This window comes from Octopus sinensis, linkage group LG11, assembly GCF_006345805.1.
Source record: "Octopus sinensis linkage group LG11, ASM634580v1, whole genome shotgun sequence".
NCBI lineage: Eukaryota > Metazoa > Mollusca > Cephalopoda > Octopoda > Octopodidae > Octopus > Octopus sinensis.
Genome location: NC_043007.1, coordinates 36,323,010 through 36,339,935, shown reverse-complemented (window position 1 = coordinate 36,339,935; position 16,926 = coordinate 36,323,010). Strand labels below are relative to the sequence as shown.

General features: G+C 38.9%; 2 protein-coding genes across 2 annotated transcripts in view; both read right to left on the bottom strand.

The window, feature by feature from the left end:
- Positions 1-16,926, bottom strand: part of LOC115217423 — a 74,111-nt gene that overhangs the window by 1,923 nt on the left and 55,262 nt on the right. Inside the window, exon 3 of the mRNA XM_029787121.2 lies at positions 355-757. Coding sequence (XP_029642981.1) covers positions 355-757 — 403 coding nt within the window. The remainder of the gene's footprint in view (positions 1-354; positions 758-16,926) is intronic.
- On the bottom strand, positions 14,299-16,670 carry LOC118765383 (adenosine receptor A2a-like). Its single transcript, XM_036507345.1, has one exon. It carries the CDS (start codon positions 15,541-15,543, stop codon positions 14,539-14,541), a length of 1,005 nt encoding a protein of 334 aa, XP_036363238.1. The 5' UTR covers positions 15,544-16,670; the 3' UTR covers positions 14,299-14,538.

Here is a 16,926-nt window from a genome sequence, read left to right as displayed (position 1 = left end):
AGTTCTGATTCATCTAGGAGTGTAGTAACAAGTCGTCTAACCCATGCAAGTATGGGAAGTAGATGTAAAACGATGGTTGTATTTGCTAACGTCCCTTTATGTTCGGATTTCAAATCCTACCCAGGCCCTTTTTGTCTTTTATCCTTTTGAAGTTGATAAAATAAAGTAGTGGGGGGTTGACGCAATTGTCTGTAGTTCCCTCCTACAAAAAGAAAAAAGAAGGCAGAGTCCTAGCATGGCCGCAGTCCAGTGAATGAAACCTATAAAAATAATATAAAGAATAAAAAAAAAAATTCCATCTCCTCCACAAAAACAACAACAATAAAAGGAAAAAGTATAAAACACGGTACTGACCTCAACCAATCACCTTTGCAGAGGACCCATGGTAGGATGTCAACTTTCTTGTGTAATTCCCAGGAGATCTGAGGGCTGATGAGGTTCGGGGTTCCAGCTGCCCTGCCGCGTGTAATGAGTCTTTGCTTTACATCGTAGCAGCAATGTTGCACAGCAAGAGTTATCATACCTGGCTCCAGCAGCGAACGTATGCAGAATTTGGCACCCGGCCTGTAGATGTCTCTGCGTTCGGCAGGTGAACTGGCGATCTCCCATGTGAAATATGACTCTCTTTGCTCGTCCCATAACTGGTTGTGCCACATGAGGTTCGGGAAGACACATGGGCAACTTGGTAGGTTCTCCAGCTGTTTCAGGTACCGTCTCAAAGAATGGTATTTACATTGAATCCACTGACCGCAGGAATCTGAATTATGTAGAAAAACAGATGAAATAAATTAATTAAAAACTGATTGATTAATGGTTAGAATAACAAAGAGAAGTTGTCGATACCAACGTGTCATAGATTTGGTATTTTTTTTATGATACTGGAATGGAAGGATGAAAGGTAATGTTGACTCTCAAAGGATTTGATCTCACAACGGCATAAATGGATAGGTACAGGTATGGCTATGTGATTAAGGAGTTAATTTTGCAACTGTGCGCTTCTCATCCCAGGGTCAAGCATCTGGGACGAGTATAGTTTACAATAGTCATCGTTTGCTTTATTTATTATCTTGTGAGTGATACATACATACATATATATATATATATATATATATATATATATATATATATATATATATATAATATATATATATATATATATATATATATATATATATGTTCCTTCTTAAGCCATGCCTGGCTCATAGGGCCGGTTTCCTGGTTTCCTTGGCGTATAAGTTCCCCACCTGGACGGGACGCCGGTCCGTCGCAGGTGAGCTGCAAGATGCAGGAGGAAAGAGTGAGCAGAAGTTCGCCATTACCTTCTGGCGGAGCCGCGTGGAGCTTAGGTATTTCGCTCATAAACACACACATCGCCCGGTCTGAGATTCGAACCCGCGAGTCTGCTGCTCTAATCACTAGGCCATGTGCCTCCAAACACACACACACACACACACAAAACCAAAAAGGAAAATTTCAATTGTCATTAATTGTGATTAACGGCGCAGGGTAGAACCTACATTGTCGCCTTCGTTAGAGTAGCACCTACATAACCACTTTAATGCTGTTAGGTATGATCGGTCAAGGAGTTACCATTGGTTTCGCATGTATACATACAGAGTGGAGGCGCAATGGCCCAGTGGTTAGGGCAGCGGACTCGCGGTCATAGGATCGCGGTTTCGATTCCCAGACCGGGCGTTGTGAGTGTTTATTGAGCGAAAACACCTAAAGCTCCACGAAGCTCCGGCAGGGGATGGTGGTGATCCCTGCTGTACTCTGTTTCTGTTGTACCTGTATTTCAAGGGGCCGGCCTTGTCACTCTCTGTGTCACGCTGAATATTCCCAAGAACTACGTTAAGGGTGCATGTGTCTGTGGAGTGCTCAGCCACTTACACGTTAATTTCACGAGCAGGCTGTTCCGTTGATCGGATCAACCGGAACCCTCATCGTCGTAACCGACGGAGTGCTTCCATCCATACATACAGAATAATGTATACTTTTATACATCTATATGCGTGTGTGTGTGTGTATATGCGCAGATCTCGATCATAATTTCCAAGCATGGCTCAGTGTAAGTGGTTGAGAGTTCCACTGGCAAGTGTACCCTTAACGTCAATCTCACGTGAAATCGGACTGATACAGTGTGACAAATTCGGACCTTCGAATTACAGACTCAGTTCATCCGATGGGTTTTCTAGCTAGTTTTCATCAACCCCAATTTCACTTACAAGGCATGGGATGATTTAAAGCTAAAGAAAATGGCTCGTGCTAAAAGTGACATGCAAATGCTTAAGAAGATCGCTTTGCAATCATGTTATTCTTACTTCAGCCCCACAGCATCGCGCTATAGGAACGTACTATTTTCCTTGCAGTCCCTATAATGGACTGTGTTAAAGTCTCTCAAGGGCTAAGCGTTGGTGTTAAACTGGGGTGTCATTCTAATTTATAACTCGGAAAGAGGTACCATCCGTCAATCAGGCTTATGCACAACTAGCAGCGTAGCCCGGCGTTGCCCGGGTATTTAAGAGCCCCTAGTAGGCAACGACTAATCCCAATCTAGTTCTTTCCCTCTAGGGAACGAAGGCGCATGTGTAGGTTGCAATGTCTTCTCTTCACTCGAATACTTCTATGTATACGATGTTCCTAGCTGTCTCCCGACAGAAAATGTGTTGCATATAAAAAGCTTAGATTTAGGACCCCATGTCGAATTTATCGATTATTGTCAGAACTGGGGGAACTTTTCAAAATTTTCGCTGCGTTAGTTTTGAATTATGACATTTGGCTATGTGTATGTCAAGTTTCATCAGAATCGGTTGAAAGCCGTGGTCAGGGTGAGGGTACAACCTGACAGACACACAGACAGACAAACTGCCGTTTATATATATAGAGATTTCTAGCCGACTTAATCCTTTAACATTTAAACCGGCCATATCCAGCTAAACTATTCTACCTGTTTATGTTCGAACCAGCTAGATTCTAGCCTTACACATTTCTGGCAAGAGAAACCGATAGAATAAATACTAGGCTTACAAAGAATAAGTCCTGGGGTCGATTTGCTCTACTAAAGGCAGTGCTCCAGTATGGCCACAGTGAAATGACTGAAACAAGTAAAAGAGTAAAAGATATATATATATATATAATATATATATATATATTATATATATATATATATATATATATATAATATATATATATATATATATTATATATATATATATATATATATTATATATATATATAATATACGTAATTGTATAATACGTATATTATAACTTTTCTTTTATTTGTTTCAGTCATTTGATTGCGGCCATGCTGGAGCACCGCCTTTAGTCGAGCAAATCGACCCCAGGACTTATTATTTGTAAGCTTAGTACTTATTCTATCGGTTTCTCTTGCTAACCGCTAAGTTACGGGGACATAAACACACCAGCATCGGTTGTCAAGCGATATCGGGGGATCACAGACACACACACGCACACACACATATATATATACATATATACGACGGGCTTCTTTCAGTTTCCGTCTACCAAATCCACTCACAAGGCTTTGGTCGGCCCGAGGCTATAGTAGAAGACACTTGCCCAAGGTGCCACGCAGTGGGACTGAACCCGGAACCATGTGGTTGGTAAGCAAGCTACTTACCACACAGCCACTCCTACGCCTAATAACTAATGAAACATTTCGCGTAATATAAGGAAAGTGAGTTAAAAATTGTTTGATATGTGTCATGACGCCTTTTTGCCTGTGCTCGTTCCTCTTAACTTTAGGACCCGGCTACGCTTTTGCTAAGCGAACTACATGGGAAGCACTTCGTCGGTTACGACGACGAGGGTTCCGGTTGATCCGAATCAACGGAACAGCCTGCTCGTGAAATTAACGTGTAAGTGGCTGAGCACTCCACAGACACGTGTACCCTTAACGTAGTTCTCGAGGATATTCAGCGTGACACAGAGAGTGACAAGGCCGGCCCTTTGAAATACAGGTACAACAGAAACAGGAAGTAAGAGTGAGAGAAAGTTGTGGTGAAAGAGTACAGCAGGGATCACCACCATCCCCTGCCGGAGCCTCGTGGAGCATTTTAGGTGTTTTCGCTCAATAAACACTCACAGCGCCCGGTCTGGGAATCTAAACCGCGATCCTATGACCGCGAGTCCGCTGCCCTAACTACTGGGCCATTGCGCCTCCAAGCGAACTACATACGGCCTTGTTTACTCAAGGATATTAATCTAATACTTCAAAATATCATTGCATATTGTTGGTCACCTTTGGCTTTTCATTTCCCAATCAATTATAAACCACTACTTAATTAAATTATAAATCAGAAGCTGTTATTGTTAAATGTTTATTGTCTGTAATGTTATATCTCTGAGAATGTTTAATCAATTAAAAATCTATTTATCTTTAAACGTCATTGATAACGATGTCAAGAATTATATCTTGGGTTTAAAAAAAAATTTTTTTTCATAACTCTGTATAGACATGTTCCAGAGGAATACAATACTTACGATAATTGGACACGCATTTTAGATGATAAACCGAAGAAATAAATTCTGTACAGTCACTCGGCCTGCTAGAAATAGCGGTCAAATTAATACCACTGAAGGGCATAGGCATGTTTGCTTGCTGAAGAAATTTAGCTCGCAACCGACTGTTTCTGGGTTCGATAGTTGTAAGTGGAACTTTGGGCAAGTGTCTGCCATCATAATTGGACTCGGCCAATACGTGTGTGTGTGTGTGTGTGGTGTGTGTGTGTGTATACATGTGGGCGCAGATGTGTATGCATGTGTGCGTGCATGTGTATTTTGTAGTGTGTGTGTTTATGTGCAGATGTGTATGTGTGCGTGCTTGTGTATTTTGTAGTGTGTGTGTGTGTACACATGCGCACGCACACACACATACACACAGCCTCCCCTCTGCACACCACTGATGTTATCCAAGGGAAAGGCTGATACAGCTTGGCACCAGTGATGTCGCAACTCATTTCTACAGCTGAGTTAACTGGAGCAACGTGAAATAAAGTGTCTTGCTCACGAACACAACACGCAGCCCGGTCCGGGAATCGAACTTACAACCTCAAGATCGTAAGCTCGACGCTCTAACCTATTTCTTTATTACCCACAAGGGGCTAAACATAGAGGGGACAAACAAGGACAGACATAGGTATTAAGTCGATTACATCGACCCCAGTGCGTAACTGGTACTTAATTTATCGACCCCGAAAGGATGAAAGGCAAAGTCAACCTCGGCGGAATTTGAACTCACAACGTAACGGCAGCCGAAATACAGCTAAGCATTTCGCCCGACGTGCTAACGATTCTGCCAGCTCACCACCTAACCACTGAGCCATGCGCCTTCGCAGACACCTGTAAGACTAATGACACAATTATTCACCAGTTGCAATATAAAAATAAGTAAAGCATGACACGGACGATGGTCAGTCGATAGAATGGGATGCACAACTCATGGCACAAATGTGTTGCTTTGTACTTATGTCAATAATCACTGAAGGCAGTGACCTGGCAAAATCGGGTTTGCGGAATAGGTAGAGTCTCGAAGTACTTGACAATAATTTAACCACAGCTATTTATCTTCTGATAAAACCAAGTTCGGATGAATAAGGATCGGTTAAATAAATACCAGTAACTCACTCGGAGGTAGGGGAAGATGATGAAACCGAATGTTCCCTAGCTTCAATACGTTGCTTTGTAACTAAATTACGAAACCATTAGAAATATCAGTAGAGTGTCGTGCAAAATGCCAGAACATATTAGTTCCGGCTCTTAACGTCCAGAGTTCAAATTCCACCGAGGCCAACTTTCTTTTTCGTTCTTTCGGGGGACGATAAAATAAAACATCAATCAGGTATTAGGGAAGGATCGATATCATTGACTAATCCCTACCTCCAAATTTATGACCTTGAACTTATATTAGAAACAATTATTATTTTTATCATTGGATTAGATTGGTGGTACAGTGGCAGAATCATTAGTAAAGTCCTTAGAACCATTCTTTACGGCTTTACGTTCTAAGTTCCGAGCTCGCTTCTACTTTTCATCCTGCGGTCGATGTAATTTGATTGGAGTTTTAGAAAGGTATTTGTTTTGTTTTTTTAAGCTTGGATACCATTAAGGTAAATGTTGCCTTTTGTCATCCCAAAGTCGATAAAAAAAAGTACTAGTCATGCATTCGGGTCGGTTTAATTGACTAACCAATACCTAAAATTTATGGTTTTGTTCCAGTCTTAGAAATTATTATTGGATGGTCGAATTTCTTCCCACTGCTTACATTCTGAGTTAAAATCCTGCCTAATTCAACTTCGTCTTCCTTATCGTTAAAATAAAATGCCTGTCAAATAATGTGGTCGATAGTATCGACTAAACTCGTCCACTCAAAACTGTTGGCCTTTGCCTAAATCAGAAACCGTTATTGGATGGTTTACAAGTTTTATGGGGAGATGTGAGATATATTCGCCCTTCTCTTGAGAGACGTCTATCGTAAGTGGCAACTGATTAGAAACATTTCCAGATGTGTTAACCGGAATGTGATTCTGGTGCTACTGAAGAAGGGCATGAACAAGGGACATCAAATGTTAAACCTTTCGAAAGTGTTACACATTCATATCTATGTGTTTGCGTATGCCAAACTACATCCCCACTCTTGGCACTATTTTGTCAGTGAACAGTACAGCTGTGTGTAAAGTATACAATGTATTACTACGCTGAATGTCGAGTCCGTGTATCATGAATAGTCAATAAACACGTAACAATAACAATGGTTTTCATTTGGTTGTCCATCCCAAACTACACACAACAGAAAGTAATATACAAAAGACTTCAAAGTTTCCATGAATCAGAGATTACGATTTTCGCTGAGGTGTTTGCGAAGAGATTGGCGCTTGTCGAAAGTGCGACTCTTAATAGATCTATCCACACTAGTCTCCACCTCGAGGTGAGGCATGAAATAAACATGGCTTTGATGGGGCCACTATCTGCTTTAGATCAAGCCAATTGCTATGAAGTCGACCATTGATAACTGACAACGTTCCATAGTATACCAGGTTTCAATCTCGTTTTTGAATGCTGAATCGCTTTAATATACAGTGATTTCTACTCGGTCATCAAACGAAATGACCACATAGAAGAATTGTTTCCATTGTGTTCTCGGTTTCCTGAGGAAGTTCTTCTCTCAAAGCTCCTGTGCATTTTGGTTATTTCTAAGAAAGCTACTGGTGTTGAGGGGTATTCTGACCGAAGTGTGATGCAAGAAGGTTGTGTCGGCATGCATGGATAACGCTTGTCATCATGATGTACACCGCGAGGTAGTTGATACTACATCGAGGAAATATGAGGTGGTGGACTGGAGGAAGACGCATTGACCAGAACAAGTCGACAGGCTAATATTTTGGCGCTTGGAAAAGCGAGTCAACATCAGCAGGAGTTATGCGTCTGTTAAAATGTTTGAGGTTTGGTTCGAGTTAGAACTTCGATTGGAGATAAACTGCGATGAAGTTACGAACAAATATTGTTACGAGTCGAAGACTAAAGATAAAAAATATATATATCGGTCGGGAAAGAATTCCAGTTTTAATAAGAAAGACTTGAACGAAAAAGGGCTTCGATGCTTGATACTATATAGAGATCAGAAGCAGTGAATCAGAATGATCGAGTGGAGACGGCACTAGAGTGCATAATTCGGAGGGGTAGAGGCTACTGTAGAAAAAGTAGAGTGAAAAGGCAGTATGTAGAACAGAGGCTAGAGTATTTTGACGAGTGACTTCATGCCAATTGTACATAAAATACAAATATTGAGCCCCGCTCCGGTCATGACTGACTGTGGGATTGAACCTAGAAAGTTACCCTCCCAGGCTCAATCCGGGCAAGGTTGTTTATGGAAGGCCAGCAGTCGCCCATAAACAACCTTGCCTCCCCTCTCCACACCACTGATGTTATCCAAGGGAAAGACAAGGGGGCCGATACAGCTTGGCACCAGTGACGTCGTAACTCATTTCTACAGTTGAGTGAACTGGAACAATGTGAAATAAAGTGTCTTGCTCAAGAACACAACACGCAGCCCGGTCGGGGAATCGAACTCACAATCTCACGATCGTAAGCTCGACGCTCTAACTATTGAGCCATGCGCCCTCACAAAATACAAATATATACATAAAATATCACAAGTTTCACGTACAGAACATCCTCAATATAATAAATACCGGCGATCTTTCGTCTCTAGTAGACCTTTCCGTCGATTTCCGTAAATTTTTTTTTTTTTTTACATATGGGCTTGCGGGAACTTTTGAAGTAATATACATACATATACACATACACCGAGTAAAAAATTTCAGTTATCTCTTTCATTCACACATTACTCTGTCTCTTCACACATACTAACAGAAGCACTTCACTTACACAACATACTGTCTGTCTCCCACACCCCATCAAACACACACACACCACACACACACACACACATGTACATCAATGCGTCCCATGCACGGTAACTTCAAAAGAATTTCCCTCGTTATACAATCGCTTTCTCTTAGTCTCTTTCGCTCTCATTACTTCAAAAGTTCCTGCAAGCCCATACGTAAAAAAAAAAAATTTTTTTACGGAAATCGACGGAAAGGTCTACTAGAGACGAAAGATTGCCTAAATACCATAACTTACATAGCACACACTACATAAAACGCAGTCAATTTAGTAATACAGTTTATACGGTTTACAAAAGTAACAATAAACTGGGCAGTAACATAAAAGTGTGTAAGTGATAACCCAGTCATAAACAATGAAACGAAATTCTTTTATACCCAACTAACACAGATTTTCGTGATGTTACAGTAAACACATTCGCATAAAATGAAAACAAAAAACAAAAATAAATTCTCAAATGGGAGAGAGATAACAGAAAAACTGGACTATTCCGCCTTCTACAAATACTCGGGCTGAAATATCAATAAAACTGTGTGTGTGTGTGTGTGTGTCTAAATGTTGTGCGAACAAGAATTAAAACTGAATATTTTGACAGTTGAAAAAATTTTTTTTTTTAATCTGCCTAAATAGCATAACTACCCTGCAGTGCCAATCATAACATATGGCTCTGTACATTGGGCTGGAATGGAACGTAAAATATCTAGATTCCATAAAATTCTACTAGAAATTTTTAAAAAAAAGCGCATACTACACAATAAATCGGATCTTTTCGGTTTGACCGGCAGTTTTTTAAAATAATTTCCACGTAACTAAACACTTTTAAACTTCGTATACTGGTAGAAAGTGTTTATAAAACATCTTTTTCTCTTGGCTTTATTGAGAAAATTCTATAGTTTGTAAGATATTTTTTTTTTCTTCAATTTCTGCAATTTCAACCAATCAATGACGTCTATTGAGGAGAAAACATTGTGCTGTATGAATATGTCCCTCGTTTAAGAAACACATTGGGTTTATTTACATTTCTGAAGAAAAAAAAGATACCCTTCCCCCACCCCTAACCCTAACCCTAAAACAGATTGAAATGCAACAGATCAAGACTAGGGTCATAATTATGGGTGACAATTTCATATGACACCACTAGAAAAACTGCCGTCAAATCGAAAAGATTCAATAAATCTAACACAGTTTCACTGTGCGTCCACTAGCGAAGCTAAAAGTGGAGAAAGGACCGATCCATTCTGAAGAAGTTGCACATTCGGGGCGTGGGTGGTTTTCATGTTGTGGGGTCGACATACTGAAGAACCACTCTGGGCAGCACAAATCTTATCTACACCACTGAGTATGTCCTTAGAAGAAACGGTGCAAAGAGACTACTGAACCACAGGGAGCAGTTGAAAATGAAAGTTGTTACACATTCATATATATGTGTTTGCGTATGCCAAACTACATCCCCACTCTTGGCACTATTTTGTTAGTGAACTGTGTGTAAAGTATATAATGTATCACTACGCTGAAGTCGAGTCTGTGTACCATGTAAAGCAAATAAACACGTAACAATAACAATGGTTTTCAATTGGTTGTCTATCCCATTAGAACACAAACTACACACAACAAAAGTTATTAACCCGTAAACGACGGAAAGGGTTGCATGAATGTGTGAGCCAAACGGGCCCCAAAAAGAAAATAAATCCTACAAAAGTCTTATTTTCTTAAGGGTAATTTTTATACTTATTTACAAGAAATTTTTGTTTCTCGCACAATGAAATTTACTCTTGCAGCGTGGAAGATGTTTATAAGCCATTTAAGAAACATACAAAAACCGTCAGATTCACTTTAACATTTGAATTTAATTTGTCTAAATATTTTCGTCGCTTTGAGACTGCGACCCGTTCACTGACAAAATTCCGTGCTGCATCTGAGAAAGTAACAGTTAGTTCATGATATATATGGATGACTTAAACGACATGCAAAGGTACATGAAGCCCAGTTACAACTACAGCCGGCTATTGCCGGTAAAGGTTTTAGTTGCCAATTCTGTACAAGACATTGTAGATCTTTAGCTGGGCAAAAAAGTTACATTCGATCACAGCACCAGTAACAGTTAAGCTTCGTGCAATGGCCATACTCGATAACGAGGGGCAGCCATCATGTATGTATGTATGTATGTATGTATGTATGTATGTATGTATGTATGCATGCATGTATGTGTGTGCGTATGTGTGTACATGTATGTGCATATGCATATGTGTACATGCGTATGCATGTGTGCATGCCTATACGCATGTATGTATGTATGATGTAAGTATGTACGTATGTACATACATATGTGTGTGAGTATTTAGGAAAGTGTGTAGACGTGTCTGTGTGTGTGTACATGTGTATGTATAGATGACTGTTACTTTGTTGATAGTTGTATACACACATATACACATAAATTTACTATCTCATCGTCGAAAAGTGCCATAAAATATTCACTTCCGTTTGGTGGTAGACGTATCCATGTAAAATTTTTGAAACATCGGTTGATGATGTCTGCTGTTTAAGGGTGAATGTTGTCCACAATTTTTCCAACTCACAGAAAGGCCTGCAACCGGTCATTGTTGATTATGATGCAGAGGCTACAGGTCGATTATATACATACCAACAAAAAGGCGGCGAGCTGGCAGAAACGTTAGCGCACCGGGTGAATGTCTGCTGGCAGAAACGTTAGCGCGCCGGGCGAATGTCTGCTGGCAGAAACGTTAGCGCGCCGGGCGAATGTCTGCCGTACATTCTGAGTTCAAATTCCGCCGAGGTCGACTTTGCCTTTCATTCTTTCGGGGTCAATTAAATAAGTACCAGTTACGCACTGGGGTCGATGTAATCGACTCAATTCCTTTGTCTGTCCTTGTTTGTCCCCCCCCTTGTTTAGCCCCTTGTGAGTAATAAAGAAATATATATCCATACCAACAAAAATTTCACGAGAAATCGAATAAGGTTTCAAGCATCTAAAATCTTAATCTTAGGTAACAGTAAAACGGATATACTTATGGCACAGTAGTCAACCAAGATGAAGTTGAAAGATATAATGAAAGTTTATAAGGTCTATCGTGGTGAACACCATATAAAACAAACGTGGTGAACAACCGTAAAGGTATACTGATGTAGTGAACAATATTCTTTTCTACTCTAGGCACAAGGCCCGAAATGTTTTGGGGGAGGGGACCAGTCGATTATATCGACCCCAGTACGCAACTGGTACTTAATTTATCGACCCAGAAAGGATAAAAGGAAAAGTCGACGAAATTTGAACTCAGAACGTAAAGACAGACGAAATACCTATCTCTTTACTACCCACAAGGGGCTAAACACAGAGGAGACAAACAAGGGGTATGTAAACCCTCGATAGAAAAAAGGAAGGCTTTCCTATCCACCTTTTTTCTGTCGAGGGCTTATATGCCCTTTTATTAGACTATTTTTCCTTGATCATTGCACGGTGATCGCCATAAGCTTTAAGCTTATATAAAAATACCATTATTATTATTTATAGGAGTGTAAAAACGGCGCCGTATAAAAAAAAAAAGCCATTCGCACATCATTTCTTATTTCTTTATGCCCACAAGGGGCTACACACAGATGGGACAAACAAGGACAGACAAAGGGATTAAGTCAATTATATCGACCCCAGTGCGTAACTGGTACTTATTTAATCGACCCTGAAAAGATGCAAGGCAAAGTCGACCTCGGCGGAATTTGATTTCGTAAAGACAGACGAAATACTACTAAGCATTTCGCCCGGCGTGCTAACGATTCTGCCAGCTCGCCGCCTTCATTCGCACATCATTTCTAATTGCTTCCACATTGCATCAGGATATCCTACATAAGTCCCGACAAAATATTCTTTGAGACGCAATGATATAACAAAGCCTTTCTACGTACGCATAGACTCTCAGTTTTAACTTCCAGGACAAAACTATGTGGTTCTTATATTGACCCTTACGTGTTGCAGAAAACGACCATGTGACTAACAAATAGTACATAATAAGCCTAAAATCATTTTCCACGCCGAAAATTATAATAATCTACTAATTATCGCCGCAGCAATACTAATGAGTATAATTTTATACAAAAGTGAGCAGAAAACTTGAGTTAATTACTCAGTCTTAGTTGTTTAATCAAGTAGTAAAAACTTTATGGCAATTAAGGAATGTGTCTATTATCTCATTTGTAATTGGTAAAAAATGGAGTGATTATATAGGCGCAGGAGTGGTTGTGTGGTAAGTAGCTTGCTTACCAACCACATGGTTTCGGGTGGCACCTTGGGCAAGTGTATTCTACTATAGCCTCAGGCCGACCAAAGCCTTGTGAGTGGATTTGATAGACGGAAACTGAAAGAAGCCCGTCGTATATGTATGTGCGTATGTATGTATGTACGTATGTATGTACGTATGTATGTATGTATGTATGTATGTATGTATGTATGTATGTATGTATGTATGTATGTATGTATGTATGTATGTATGTATGCATGCACGCACGCACACATACATACATACGTACGTACGTACGTACGTACGTATGTATGTATGTATGTATGTATGTATGTATGTATGTATATATCTGTTTGTGTGTCTGTGTTCCCCCAACATCGCTTGACAAACGATGCTGGTGTATTTACGCCCCCGTAACCTAGCGGTTCGGCAAGAAAGACCGATAGAATAAGTACTAGGCTTACAAAGAATAAATTCTGGGGTCGATGTATGTACGTATGTATGTATGTATGTATGTATGTATGTATGTATGTATGTATGTATGTATGTATGTATGTATGCATGCACGCACGCACACATACATACATACATACGTACGTACGTACGTACGTATGTATGTATGTATGTATGTATGTATGTATGTATATATCTGTTTGTGTGTCTGTGTTCCCCCAACATCGCTTGACAAACGATGCTGGTGTATTTACGCCCCCGTAACCTAGCGGTTCGGCAAGAAAGACCGATAGAATAAGTACTAGGCTTACAAAGAATAAATTCTGGGGTCGATTTGCTCGACTGAAGTGCTCCAGCATGGCCGCAGTCAAATGACTGAAACAAATAAAAGAAAAAAAGAATAAAAGAATATGACTATGTCTTTTAAGGCATTGATTTATTACCTCTGAAGATAGACATAGGCGCGCTTCAAGTCATAGTAATACAATGGAAACTGCTTATTCTATTCACCGACCCTCATTGAAAACCAAACCCACACTCATATACCCATTGATGCAAACCATATTTTCCATACATCGATCATGACTATTTTCAGATGAAAACCCCTTTCACGTTTACGAATCATTGATAATATACTTTTTCTTTTTCTTAAATAAAAGTTCTACACTGTTCTCTTTTTTCCGACTAATATTTAAAACTTTTTTCATTACTAAGTAACGAGCAGTTCCTTTTATTGTTAGACTTTCTTGTTAACACTGCTTGTGTGTGTGTCATCGTATGAAAATTTGTGTTAAAATATCTGTCTGAAAATTGCATTTTTTTTCTGCATTTTCAAAACTAGAAATGTCTGTTATATTGTTAACATGTGTTTTGTTTTTCTTGCATTTCTTGTTGCAATTTTGGGGAAGTACTTTGCTTAAGTTACTATGTTTTAAATGACTGATAACAAAAAAGTTTGTTTGGCGTATTAATTTTTTTTTTTTTACTCAAAAAATAACAAGAAATGAAATACAAAAGAACCCCTACCTCTCTTGGAACATAGTCCGCATAAGAAAAAATCCGCTCAGTTTAGCGTGTAATTCGACTGGCAATCGAACACACGTCTAACTGATTCAACAGAAAAAATAATAGGAATAACAATAGCAACAACAATGATAATAATAATAATAATTATAATAGTAATATTCTTTAGGAAGATTATGACAATACACTGACGGGTTGTGTTATTTTTCTCCGTTCAAATTTTTATAGAGTGAGTCGTGTTCCTGGTGTATGCTTACTGAATTGTTATGAAATATGGTGGTTTTGTGTATAAATTCAGTTATGTTCTGCGTGAGCCTTTAAAACATATATGGTTATATCTGTGAACTTTCGAGGAATTGTTAGCCAGTTTGTTGTAGATTTAACTAGTTTTCAGATAAGGGAAAACTGTTTTCAGTCGGTCCGTTTGAACCTGGACCCACGCTTCTGCGTTTTCGTTTCAGACACGGCAGAGAGAAGTACTTCCTGAAAACTTCAGCGAAGTCTCTCCGTAAACACCCGTATAAAAATGGATTAATAACAGAGTTACTGATACCCAAAGAAAGGGCATAGTTTTTGATCAGTTCAATGCTGTGTTTGTCAAGAGATGGTATATATACGAGTGGTCCAGCGATAAGATAAGGCAACCAGAAGACCAGAAAGGTCACCGACACGACGCACATCACATAAGTAGCTCGTATGTTTTTCTTTTGAGATATAGCTTCTTTCGATTGAATCATTGGCGGTGGTGGCATCTTACGTATTTCTCTGTAGGTTAGGATGTAGAACAAAGTGATGGATATTATGCCAAAGGATACCGTCGTAAAAGAAGCCCATACGATGTAGGCCCTTGGAAGTACTTGATAAAAATCGCAGTGGACGTCCGGTCGCCAGGTATTCAAACCGAACAGAGGAGTTAAGCTGAGGACGGAGACGTATATCCACAAAAGAGCAATAATTACTTTGGCCGTTTTGTGCGTGATCAAAGTGACATAACGAAATGGAAAAGTAACTGCTACGAAACGTTCAAATGCTATGGCGGAAAGATTGAATATGGACGATCCGCAAGAGGCTATGATAAAAACGTATTTAAAAAGACATGTGTATTTGCTCTCAGCGAAACCTTCCAGTTCCAAATAATGCATCGAATAGAATGGAATCACAAGAAGTCCGACAAAAAGATCAGCTACAGCCAGACTGGACACAAATATGTTGGAGACGGTGTGTAGACGAGGAAATGTAGCGATGCATCTGATAACCACGAAGTTTCCTCCAATTATGAATGGTGCCAGTAGCAGATTTACCGTTAAGAATATAAAATTATGATATGACAAGTTGACCGTTTGGTAGTTTTTGTTGGTTAGGTTTGCAGTTGCGTTAATGAAATCCATAACGCTATCAAGAACTGAAACACTTTTCAAGTTTTGTTATAGAATTTTAAATATATTTCAAATAAAACAATAAAATGTTTTGCGAGCATCATATGAACGAAGAAATAACAGTAGTGAAAGTTAGGTGTAAATTAACACTATATGTTTATGCGCATACATAATTTCAAAAAATTTTTTTGCTATATTGCTTAACCGAAGACATATACATGCGTCGTAAAAAGAAACGAATTTTGATATTTCGAGCCGAGTTCCTCTTTGAAGATTTGAGAAGTATTTCTTTTTCTTTTTAGCTGATGTAGGCCATTATTAATTTCCTCGGATTTTAGACTTTTCTTTTCAGTTTTAGGTACACCGTTTATTGTTTCAAGCCACATTTTAAGGAGCTCAATACTTCAAAGTGCTCTGTGGAGTATTAAATAATCTGTAAAACATTGTTTTAGGTGTAAACTAAGTGGATTCAGTCTTGAATAAAAGGATCACGTTAATATTTACGACTTTCACATACTTCAGTTCCAGATATTTCTTTCACAATGATGACAGCTGCTTCAAACATGGTTGAAATTCTAGCCAAGGACAAACGTTTATATTTTCGAAGTTTCATATGTCGTCATATAAATCACATAAGAAGGAGAATCTTCTTGCTAACGAAACTGTGAACCTTCTCGGGCGGGGTTCAAATAAACTAATTCAAAGAAAGAATAGTTTTGAGAAATCCTGGATGAATACTGAATTGTCAAAACAAAAAAAAGAAGTCTAATATGTAGAAAAGGGTGCAATACAAACAAATTACATGCACAAAGTTTTGCACATCAGGCATAAAAGAACGTAAATTATATATAACTGCGTTTAAATACAATCAATAACTTCGTAGGTAGATTAGGTAATCACTTGATTTAGGGGTTGATATTTGTGGAAACAACAGCCTCTAGTGGGCAAGAAAAGAACGCACAGCGAAGGAAGCACATTTTGGAAGCTTTGCCGATTAATAGTTAGCAACAGATCTTCAAGTTATATGCAAAAACATATAAACACAGAGTAGAGAATTCGTTGGTTAATCAATGACTCACGAATCGAACTCCATAGCTTGTTTATATCGACATAGTGTCTAATAATAATAATAATAATAATAATAATAATGATAATAATAATAATAATAATAATAATGATATTAATAATAATAATTTTAAAACGATACCATGAGCGGAAAATGAAAAGGAAAGAAAAGGATGCTACATTCTTTTTTTAAAAAAAATATAGAACAGGTATCCTAATTGTTTTTTCTAATATAATTCCATTCGGATCTTGGATATGTTGTAGGAAGAATTATGTTAGTTCTTTCTTTGTGCGTAGGATCGAACTCAGCTGTATTCCAAGAGTCCATTC

Coding starts and splice junctions, on each gene's coding strand:
- LOC118765383 (XM_036507345.1), bottom strand. CDS start 15,543: ATGGATTTCATTAACGCAACTGCAAACCTAACCAACAAAAACTACCAA.